Genomic DNA, 11,539 nt, shown 5'->3' with positions numbered 1-11,539 from the left:
TCACATGTTGACAGAAGAGACTGAAGACTAGTGGGATAATGCGCGCTAAAGACTGGAAACTATTGGTACTGAAGTTACTTGGGATGTGTTCATGAATAATTTCTTGAGAAGTACTTTCCTGAGGATGTGCGCAGCAAGAAGGAGATTGAGTTTCTCAAACTCAAGCAAGGGAATATGATTATTGTTGAATACGCTGCTAGGTTCGAAGAGCTGGTGAAGTTTTGTCTATACTACAATGGTACGACTACTGAGGGTTCGAAGTGCATCAAGTTTGAGAGAGGATTTCGACCTAAGATCAAGCAAGGTATTGGTTACCAGGAGATTCTCTAATTTCCTATGGTCCCGAATAAGTGTAGGATATATGATGAGGATAGTAGGGCTCGTTCTACCCACTATAAGAGTATTAGTGAGAGGAAGGGGACTAATTAGTATCGATAGAAACTGTATAGTGCTCCAGCTGACAAAGGGAAGCAAAGAGCTTTAGATAAGACAAAGCCAAGTGGGGGAGAGACTTCCGCTTCTGTGAAGTGTTTCAAGTTTGGAGAGTTGTTCCACCGTGTTAATGAATACAGGAATAACATTTTGAGGTGCTTAAAATATGGGAAGACCGGTCACCATATTGTAGATTTCAAGAGTGTTGTACTGATTTGTTATAACTGCGACGAACAGGGTCACATCAGTACCAATTGTCCGAAACCGAAGAAGGCACGGTCTAGAGTGAAGTTGTTTTGTCAGGCTCAAAGACTATTATCTAAGACAAGTTGATTTGAGGTATGTATTTTATTAATAGTATTCCATTGATTTCTATTATTGACATAGGTGCAACATTTTCTTTTGTTTCGTTGAATGTGCTGAGAGGTTGGGTTTGAAATTGCCTTATATGATTGGGAGTAGGCTTGTTGATACCCTAACTCTACGTCCGGTAACCACTTCATGGGTTTGTTTGAATTGTCCACTCACTATTCTCGGTAAGAATTTTGGGATGAATTTAGTATGTCTACCTTTGAGAAATATCATTGTTATCCTTGGAATGAACTGGTTGGAGTTCAACCATGTTCATATCAACTGTTACAACAAGACAATTTAATTTTTAAAGTTTAATGCAAATGATGAGTTATTTGTATCCACAAAGCAAATGGATGACTTCAAGAAGGATGATGCTATGGTGTTTATGATACTACCTTTTATGAAGGCTGAAAGTAAAGATGTTAGGGTGTTTGTAATTTTCCGAAAGTGTTCTAAGATGATATCATTGATTTTCCGCCGGAGCACGAAGTTGAGTTCGCCATAGACTTAATACCTGGTACTAGTCATGTGTCAATGACTCCTTATAGGATGTCTGCTTCAGAGTTGAGTGAACTGGAGAAGCAATTAGAAGAGTTTCTTGAGAAGAAGTTTGTTCGACTGAGTGTTTCATCATGAGGAGCGCCAGTGTTGTTGGTGAAGAAGAAATATGGTAGCATGAGATTGTGTGTTAACTATCGACAACTGAGAAAAGTGACAATCAGGAACAAGTATCCACTTTCGAGGATTAATGATTTGATGGATCAGCTAGTTAGTGCCTGTGTGTTTAGCAAGATTGATTTGTGTTCAAGTTATCATCAGATTCGTGTGAAACCATAAGATATTTCGAAGACTACTTTCAGAACGAGGTATGGTCATTATGAGTATTGAGTAATATCATTTGGTGTGTCTAACACGCCTAAAGTGTTCATGGAGTACATGAATAGAATATTGCATCCATACTTAGATCATTTTGTAGTGGTATTCATCGATGACATCTTGATTTATTCGAAATATGATGAAGAACCTGTAGAGAACCTGAGAGTTGTGTTGCAGACCTTTAAAGAGAATAAGTTGTATATGAAGTTGTCCAAGTGCGAGTTCTGGTTGTGAGAAGTGAGTTTCCTTATTCACATAATTTGGAGTGGTGTTATTGTTGTTGATCCGTCAAATACAGGTGTGGTGTTGCAATGGGAGACTTTGAAGTATGTTACATAGATTAGAAGTTTTCTTTGGTTAGCTAGTTACTACAATAAGTTTATTGAAGTCCTTTCAAAGTTAGCATTGCCTTTGACTTAGTTGACTCGAAAGGGTTAAGCCAATGTTTGGGATGTGCACCGTGAAGAGAGATTTTAAGAGCTCAAGAGGAAGTTAACGTCTGCTCCATTCTGCCGAATCCAAGTGAGTCCTTTGTCGTGTATTGTGATACTTCTAAGATGGGTCTAAGTGGTTTGTTGATACAAAGTGGTCAGGTTGTGGTTTACGCTTCTAGATAGTTAAGGGTTAATGAAAGTAATTATCCTATGCATGATCTGGAGTTGGCAATTGTGGTGTTCATATTAAAGATTTGGAGACATTATCTATTTGGCTCTATATTCGAAGTGTTCAAAGATCACAAAAGTTTGAAGTACTTGTTCGATCAGAAAGAGTTTAATATGAGACATATGAGATGGATCAAACTTCTAAAGGATTATGATTTTGGCTTGTGTTACCATCTAGGTAAAGCCAATGTTGTGGCTGATGCGTTGAGTAAGAAGTTGTTTCATATGTCAATGTTGATGGTTTAAGAGTTGGAATTGATTGAGCAATTCAGGTATATACTTTTGGTGTGTGAAGAGACTCTTTATAGTGTAAAGTTGGAAATGTTGAAGCTGACTAGTGGTATTCTTGAAGAGATCAGAGATGGATGAAGATCGACTTAGGATTGGTTGACTGATTAGTGTTAATCAATCAAGGAAAATGAGGTGATTTCAAGATCAACGAGGATGGTGTGATGAGGTTTAAAGATAGGGTTTGTCTTCCATATGTGCTAAAGCTTAAGAAGAGTATTCTTGAGAAAGGTCATAGAAGTGGGTTGGGTATTCATCCTGATGCCACTAAGATGTATCAAGACTTGAAGAAAATGTTTTGGTGGTCAGGAATGAATCAGGAAGTAGCTGGGTTCATTTATGCGTGTTTGACTTGTCAGAAGTCGAAGATTTAACATCATAAGTCGTTGGGTCTGATGCAGCCGTTGAGTATTTTTTAATGGGACAACATTTTAATGGATTTTGTGACGAGTTTCCCAAAGATGACAAAACGATGTGATTCCATTTGGGTTATTAATGCATAGACTCACTAAGTCGGCTCATTTCGTTTTGATTAAGATCAGCTATTCTTTGTAGAAATTGGCTAAGTTGTATATTGAGAAGGTTGTTAGCTTGCATGGTATTCCATTGAGCATTACGTCAGATAGGGATATGATATTTACATCAAGGTTTTGTCAGAGTTTATAGAAAGGGATGAGTACTAACCTGAAGTTAATTTCTGCTTATCATCTGTAGACAGATGGTCAGACGGAAAGAACCATACAGTATTTGGAGGATCTGTTAAGGGCTTGCGTGCTAGAACAAGGAGGTGCTTATGGTAACTACTTTCCATTGATTTAGTTCAATTGAAATAGAAGTTTCCATTCAAGCATTGGGATAACCCCATTCAAGGATTTATTTGGTAGAAGGTGTAGGACACCTTTATGTTGGTATAAATCATGTGAGAGTGTTGTGTTGGGACCTGAGATCGCCCAACAAACTTCTGAGAAGATCAAGATGATCCAAGAGAAAACGAAATCTTCACATAATCACCAGAAGAGTTATCATGATAAGAGGAGGAAAGCATTTAGTTCCAAGAGGGACACCGTGTTTTTTGTGAGTTAGGACAGTAACTGGTGTTGGTCAAGCTTTGAAGTCTCGAAAGCTCACACCATATTTTGTTAGTCCATATCAGATCTTGCAGAGGATAGGAGAGGGGGACTATTGGATTTCATTTCCACCATCGCTTGCTAATATTCATGATGTGTTTCATGTGTCTCATTTGAGGAGATACATTCCAAGTCTTTCTCAAGTGATCCAAGTGGATGATGTACAAGTGAGAGAGAACCAAACTCTGGAGGAATCGCCCATATGAATAGAGGATCGGGAAGTGAAGCAATTGTATGGTAAGGAGACTTCCTTGGTGAAGGTAGTGTGGGGAGGACCTGTTGGTGGAAACATAACGTGGGAGCTGGAGAGCTAGATGAGGGAGTCATATTTAACTCTATTTCTTTCACGTAGTTTTCGAGGGCGAAAATTATTTAAGTGGGGAAGAGTTGTAACACTCCGCTTTTCTGATTTATTTATTAAATTGATTTTCATGTATTTAAATATTAAATATCAATTTTTATATGTCTTTGGGGGTGTTTGGATGGTTGATATTAGTATTGGATGCTTTGGGTTGGTGGTTCATAGTTCTCACTATTTAAATAAATAAGTAGAATATAGTCATTTTATTTAATTTATTAGAATAAAATAGAAGATGAGACTTTTGGGTGGAAAATAGAAAAGTAGAAAATAGTAGAGAATGAAGGAGAATATTATTAGTATTATTATCGAAATAAAATTAGAGTCAAGAAGGATATTTTGGGTAGAGGGAAATCCTTACTCCCATTAAGTTTTTGCATGATTGGGTAGAGGGAAATCCTTACTTCCATTAAGAAGAATATTATGGTGTATATTGCATGATTGGGTAGAGGGAAATCCTTACTCCCATTAAGTTTTTCATAACTTTTTCCTCTTTTTATTGAATGAATGATGAACATGATGTAAATTCTGTAATAACATGAATTGTATGATGTGAAATTCGTGTATTCTTTTGCTGTAGAATTTGTGTGTTATTGTTAATAATGTTGGTATGGATTGTTGCTTCTATGTTGTTGTGAGTTTGATGAACAAACCATGTCAAATCCATGATTAATTAAGGAAAATGCATTTTAATTGATATATAAATGAGGTATTGTTGTTAGAGAATGTTTTCCCAATTGTTGTTGTTCGATTTGAGGTCTGTGAAGTGAAAATCGGAGTTCTGATTTAAACTTCAACATCAAAAATACAGGTTATGTGTCTACTTCAGGGTGATGGGTGTCACCCTAATAACCCCCTGGTTGTCATGGTTTGGAGGGGCTGACGGGCGTCAGTTGTCTGACGGGTAGACCATCATGGTCCTAAGGAACGGTTTTATGAGATGTTCGTGATAGTGAACACATGTAAGGTGACATGGGCGCTGATGGGCGTCACCTGGGTGACGGGTGACCCATCATACTGCCAGAATGCGCGTCTTTCACTCAATAGCATGGAATTGACTTATCGTTCTGAGTTTTGGTGTGCTCTCATGTTTACTGGTGTTTTTGGTAAACAATCATAAGTTTGAAAGTCTGTGAGATTAAATCGAAAAATCTCCAAAGAAATTTATGCAAAAACTTGTGTGAACACACATGCGTGTGAATTGAATGCAGTCGCCGTGTGCACAATAACAGCGTATAAAAAGACTTTAAGTGAATTCATATTGTGATAAATGATAAGGTAAAGTGCAATAAATAACATTAAACAAAGAAAAGGTAAAAGTACATGTTTTGTTTAAGGAAGCAAAAAGACTAATGAAAAAGATTGGACGCAGACACATACATGTTTCTCGCTCAATTGTTTCGCTCTTTGACTCGGGTACTCTAGTAGTATGGAGAGTATGTATGAAATTTTGAGACCCCTAATCCCATGTATGAGCTGCTATTTATTCTATTTACAAAGTAACCGTCGACCATTGTTATGACCACTAAGGGACTATTGTATTTACTCCATGTTCAATCTTCAAGTTCCCACTAGTGTGCTTACGTGTCTCCCAATACATTCTCTGTTTAAAACCCTTGTTGAGTTGTAACTACTTCCCACTTCTTCACGAATCCTCGTGGTAACCACTCCATCATGTTGCCGACGTTGCCTATCAAAGACTCAAGATTAGCAAATTCACTAAGTTTTTTATATCATGTGGTTTAGTCGATTGGTCCTCTTGATGGAACAAAGGCTTATGTCAACTGTCCTTTTTGAGATTCTGGACATGTTTCCCAGCGATCCAAGTGTTGGGGATTTATCCTTGAGAGTCCTCCAAACCATGTCTCCTTGTTTCAAAGGCTCGGTCGATCCCTCGTCGTTGGTCTGTCGATGCCTTAACATTAATGCTCTTACAAATACTTAATTAATGTTTTCTCACAGTGAGTGTCTTTTCATTTAAATTCTTTGTTGACTTTCTAGTAGTTGAAAAATCCAAGTGTAACATCCGGTCCGATGATGTGAATTCAGGAGCTAGTAGTTGGTTTCGGATAGGAATCAGTGAGCGTTACTTATGTTGATAGTAGCGATTTGGTGTGCTCTAGTCCTATGGCGGGGATTCAGGAGCGAGATGAACATGTGTTATCCATAATGGTATTGTATACATTGTTGAGTCCTGGTGGTGTGTACATTTGCATCCATTATTCTCATATGTACTGAATAATTATGTTGATATTGGTGATTGAGAATACTTTGGTGATGTATGGGAATGAATTGTGTTGATTGATTGTTGATATATGTTTAGGCTACCCTTGTATAATTCTGTACCGTTATATATTATGAGTGTATTCTCACCCCTTTGTTGTTTGTGTGATTATGTGCTCCTCCTTGGGGTACGTGCGGGTAAATGAGTAGCTGCTTAGAAGGTGAATGATGGTATTAATGTTGTTCTTCTTTATTTCCGTTTTTATGCGATATTTAGATTTCATTGCTCTGATCAGTAACATTCGGTGGGTGAATGATTTGTTGTGTTAATCGGTATTATTTTGCGATGTTGTTGATGTTGAACGCATTTTCCATAATCCTATTATGTTATGAGATTTAATTTATAGTTGAGTTACTTTAATTGATTTACTTTTGCTGCGATGAGCCTATGGAAAGGCGAGCATGTGATGACATGTGTTTAAATTATTGCATGTTTTATATAACTTGTGTTATGGGGCAGGTTTATGTTGTGTTTGAGTGACACCTTAGGTGTGTATTTGTTTTATTTGTGTATTATTTTGCATATTGGGATTTAGGGTGTTACACCCCACACTAAATAATTGCCCGAACTAGATTTGTTTTCCATCTGACCAGATCTAAGAGTTGTTTAATGTCGTCGATGTGGAGTGTCGAAGCTCCTCCGCTGCTACTGATCATTTGAGATTTGCAGGTAACCACAAGACCTCCATTGCAACACCGACATTGTCGGCTTACTGCTCTGCTTTCCTTCGTCGACTTTCTTGTTGGTTAAGAGTCTCACAAAGTCGCACAAAGAATTAGATATAGCCTAGACAAATTTAGATTCTCATATGCTCTTTCTTTTAGTTCACTCTCTATCATTTTTCTAATCTAATTGTAGTTAATTGTTACATAAAGAAAAAATAAGATGGCAAAACAGAAGGAAAAATATGAATTAATAGTTAATATTAGTGAATGGCATAAATATGAGAGAAAAGACAATGAATGATCTAAATTCAACTTGAACATTTCTTTATAAGTTGGTAACCGTTTCATCGTGTTGTCGACGCTGACTATCAAAGACTCAAGACTAGCAAATTTACTAAGTATTTTATATCACGTGGTTTAGTCGACTGGTCCTCTTGATGGAACAAAGGCTTTTGTCGACTGTCTTTTTCGAGATTTTAGACATGTTTTCCAATAATTCAAGTCTTGGGGATTTATCCCTGAGAGTCCTCCAATCCATGTCTCCCTGGATCGACGGCTCGGCCAATTCCTCGTCGTTGATATGTCGATGCCTTGACATTAATGCTCTTAAAGACACTTCATTAATGCTTTCTCACGATGAATATCTTTTCATTGACATTTTTATTGGCTTTCTCGCATGCTCTTTCAGTTCACTTTCTATCGTTTTTCTAATCCAATTATAATTAAGTGTCACATAAAAAAGAATAAGATGGCAAAACAGAAGGAAAAATATGAATTAATAGTTAATATTAGTGCTTGGCGTAAATATGAGAGAAAACAAATTGTTATATTAAGTGAAACATAACCCGAACATATGTGACAATCATCATGTTACCCTCACAAATTAGAAGACTCGCCCTCCTTAAATAAATCTTCTTAAACACTAGAGTTGTTTTCTCAATTTGTTACAAATCAACATCTTTCTTGAACGTTATCGTACGCATCTTCCAAGTAAATTCTATTTCAACAAAATTAATAAAGTAAAATTAATTAACTATTCGTAAAAAGTTTCAAAATCTCAAGCGGTCAAATCAAAAAACACAACTCATCAACTACATATATTTCAATTTTTATAATAGATAGTTGTAGCTCAAGTGTCAACGGTCAGCATTGTTGGCCAAATAGTTTCTTCTTCTATATATACACTACCTACCATCTCTTCCCTATTCACCAAGTTTCTCTTTTATCTTTTTCTTCTTTTAGCAAACACAACCTTTCTTTTTCATACACACATCTTTCAATAATATTGAGTTGTTGAACACCAAAATGAAACCTACTTCAAAATTGCATGGTTTTAATTATGATCAACAAAAGATAAACATCAACGGCCCTCGTCCTACACCTTTGATGATTCGCAAGCCCAATTCATCACACAAACAACAAAGGGTTCCCATCATCATATACACTCAATCACCAAAGATTATTCATACAAAAGCACAAGATTTCATGGCTCTTGTTCAAAGACTCACAGGCATGTCAACTACCAATCAAGTGCTGCCACGTCACCAAGAGCTTTCTGAGTCATCTTTGTCAGATGGATCAAACAATAATAGTATCAACTTCAAACAGCATGAGGGTGATGAAACAACATCAACAACTAGCTCAGTTGATAAGGGAGGTGTGAATAGCAATATTAATGATGATGAACAAAGTCCTAATAATATGATGAAATTTGCAGAGATGCCATTATTCACTCCAACTTCATATGATTTCTTTAGCCCAAACAATTCATCTCGACCAGTTTATAAATTTTCTGAATCTCCATATGGAATTTTGGGAAGTTTGATATCTCCTTCTGGATTGGGATTCATCCAAGACCTACCTGAATATTAGATGTATATGGTTGTTCATGTTGTTTTGCATATTTAATTTTTGTAAAGGTTGTTGTATTATGGACATAAGAAATTGTCATGAACTACTAGGAGATTTCATTCATTCTTTCTAAACATAGGAATAATTAGAACAAGATTACTTGTTAATCATTTGGAATTTGTTACCCTAATTTCATTTTCCTTACTTATTCTGTTTATTTCCATGTTAATTTCTTTCTCCTTATACAAAAGCTGTGCAATTATTTACTTTTCAATGTATCACCTTCCAATTTATCAGTTGTTTATAATATATATATATATATATATATATATATATATATATATATATATATATATATATATATATATATATATATATATATATATATATATATATATATATATATATATATATATATATATATCATACCAACCCCTAAGACAGATAGTGTAAAAGAAAGAGGGAGGAAAGAAGGAATATATTATGAAACCAAACAAACCATGAAAATGGATCGATGCATTTCAAGCATTTAGTTAGTCAACGCTAAAACAATGTGACAAGTTTCACGGATCAGTGTCTGGTTTTGGTATTTTTGTCAACTTGTTATTATCTGATTATGGAATCCTTTTTGATGAAGAGAAAATACAAGAGCAAAAGTCAACTTCTTGCTTATATCATACCATTTTTATAACTACATCTTGAAATATTTTATCGTTGAATTACTAATATTTAACATTTGGTTGAAGATGCAATTGTCAATTGATTATATAGCACGCCACCGGCAAGACCTCCATTTGGAGTATATATATTAAAGCTTACGTTTCATCAAAAATTAATCAATAACAAAATAAAAAAATGGTTTTAAAATGTACAGTTAAGGTTTGACAAACATGTTAATCAATGTTTTACTATGTTACTTATTTATGATATGTTCAGTACTGAAATTAGATTTGATAGCTGAGAAGTGAGGGAGAATGTAAATTTTATTGAGGTGGTTATGAGTTTTTGATGTGGTTGAGAGAGTGCTAATTGACAGGTTAGTACTCCAAATCTCAAAACAATATAAGAAGAAAAAGTAAATATATGAATGAGAATGAATTTGAATATTTAAGAAATAATGTGATTTTCTTTTTAAATAGGAGGAGCGGTTAGCAACTTAAAGTGTGAATTATGATTTTCCATCGGGTTGATCTGGACGACTACAATGCTCTCACACGTAGAATTTCCTACTCATAAGCGAAAAAGGAGACTACATGTTCCACACTTCGCCCCTCTTATTTTGCTATTTGCCCTTCTCCCTTCGGGCCTTGTGGACGACCTGGAATAGTTTCCCCCAAGTCCTTGTTTCTACTCTGTAGGACGAGAGTTTGTAATACATTCCTCCATCCGACCTATGGATTCAGGGATGTGAAGGCCTTTGACGGGACGTCACCACCCTTGTAAATAGGTATTAAATGTTTTTCTTATGATGGGTAACGTTTCGCGGGTAGCGACTGACGTGTGTCCATACGCTAATTGTAACACCCCGATAAAATAAGATAATTATTTAATTTAAGTTAATAATATATTTATTAATTTAATTAAATAATTGGAATTATTGGATTATTATTATTATTATTATTATTGGAATAATAATTATTGGAAAATATATAAGTTGGAATTTAGAAAAGGTCCCATTGGGTAAAAAGGTTTATTTTCACGTGAAAAGGGAAAAGAGACAGAAAGTGGAAAAAAAAGCAAGAGAACAAGGGTTGAAGGAAGGAAAAGCTTGAAGCTCAGAGATTTGCCGGATTAACTCAGGTAAGGGGGGTTTATCATCGTTTAATGGGTATTATGGGATAATATGTCATGGGTAGTGATAAACCATTGATTTACCTCTGATTGGAATAATTATGCTGAAAATTGTGAACTTTTGTGATGAACGAATCTGGATTAAAATTGAAGGAAATTCGTAGGAATTAGATGCAATAGTGTTAGAAATTGTGAGATCGAATAGGTTATGATTCGTGTTAGATGATATGAACGATTATTGTGAAAAATTGGACTGTGGAAGGTTGAATTGGATAGATCTCGTAGCAGAGAAGACCATAGCAGATCTGGAAATCTGGTTTCTGGTCATACGCGTATGGCACTAGGCAATACGCATATGAGATGGTCTGGTACGCGTATGGCACTAGGCAATACGCGTATGGATGAGGAAGATGATGTTTTGAACGTGTTTTGGTCTCTGTTGGTACGCGTATGGGGATGTGGTACGCGTAGCATACGCGTATGAGATGGTGTTACGCGTATGGGTTTTGGCTGAGAAATGGGCCATACGCGTATGGGACTAGGCAATACGCGTATGGGCAGACTTGTGATTTTCCTGAGCTGTTGTTGTGCAGTTTTTAGCTGTTCAGCTGAGTAATGTAATTTAGCTGATGTATGACATATTAGGGATCATTCCCCGTCGTTTTGAGTAGTATAGGTATTAGTAGAGTGTGCTAATACTATGGTTGTTATTTGGTATGATATGATATGCTTATGTGATAAAATACTGATGATGTGTGATGGTATGCATAATGCTGTGAATGTATCAGTTATGTGTGCATTTGTGAATAGACTGTTTTATGGCTTAGAGTGTGAGCATATGTCTATTCTTG

At 35.9% G+C, this 11,539-nt stretch overlaps 1 protein-coding gene across 1 annotated transcript; it reads left to right on the top strand.

Annotated features, from left to right (window-relative positions):
• Positions 1–8,263: 8,263 nt before the first annotated feature.
• On the top strand, positions 8,264–9,188 carry LOC127096996 (VQ motif-containing protein 8, chloroplastic). The gene has a single exon (XM_051035516.1). The coding sequence runs from the start codon at positions 8,352–8,354 to the stop codon at positions 8,916–8,918; it is 567 nt and encodes a 188-aa protein (XP_050891473.1). The 5' UTR covers positions 8,264–8,351; the 3' UTR covers positions 8,919–9,188.
• Positions 9,189–11,539: the final 2,351 nt, after the last annotated feature.

The sequence above is a fragment of the Lathyrus oleraceus genome, chromosome 6 (genome assembly GCF_024323335.1).
Source record: "Lathyrus oleraceus cultivar Zhongwan6 chromosome 6, CAAS_Psat_ZW6_1.0, whole genome shotgun sequence".
In the NCBI taxonomy this organism is placed as follows: domain Eukaryota; kingdom Viridiplantae; phylum Streptophyta; class Magnoliopsida; order Fabales; family Fabaceae; genus Lathyrus; species Lathyrus oleraceus.
This window is presented reverse-complemented; position numbering and strand designations above follow the sequence as displayed.

Coding starts and splice junctions, on each gene's coding strand:
- LOC127096996 (XM_051035516.1), top strand. CDS start 8,352: ATGAAACCTACTTCAAAATTGCATGGTTTTAATTATGATCAACAAAAG.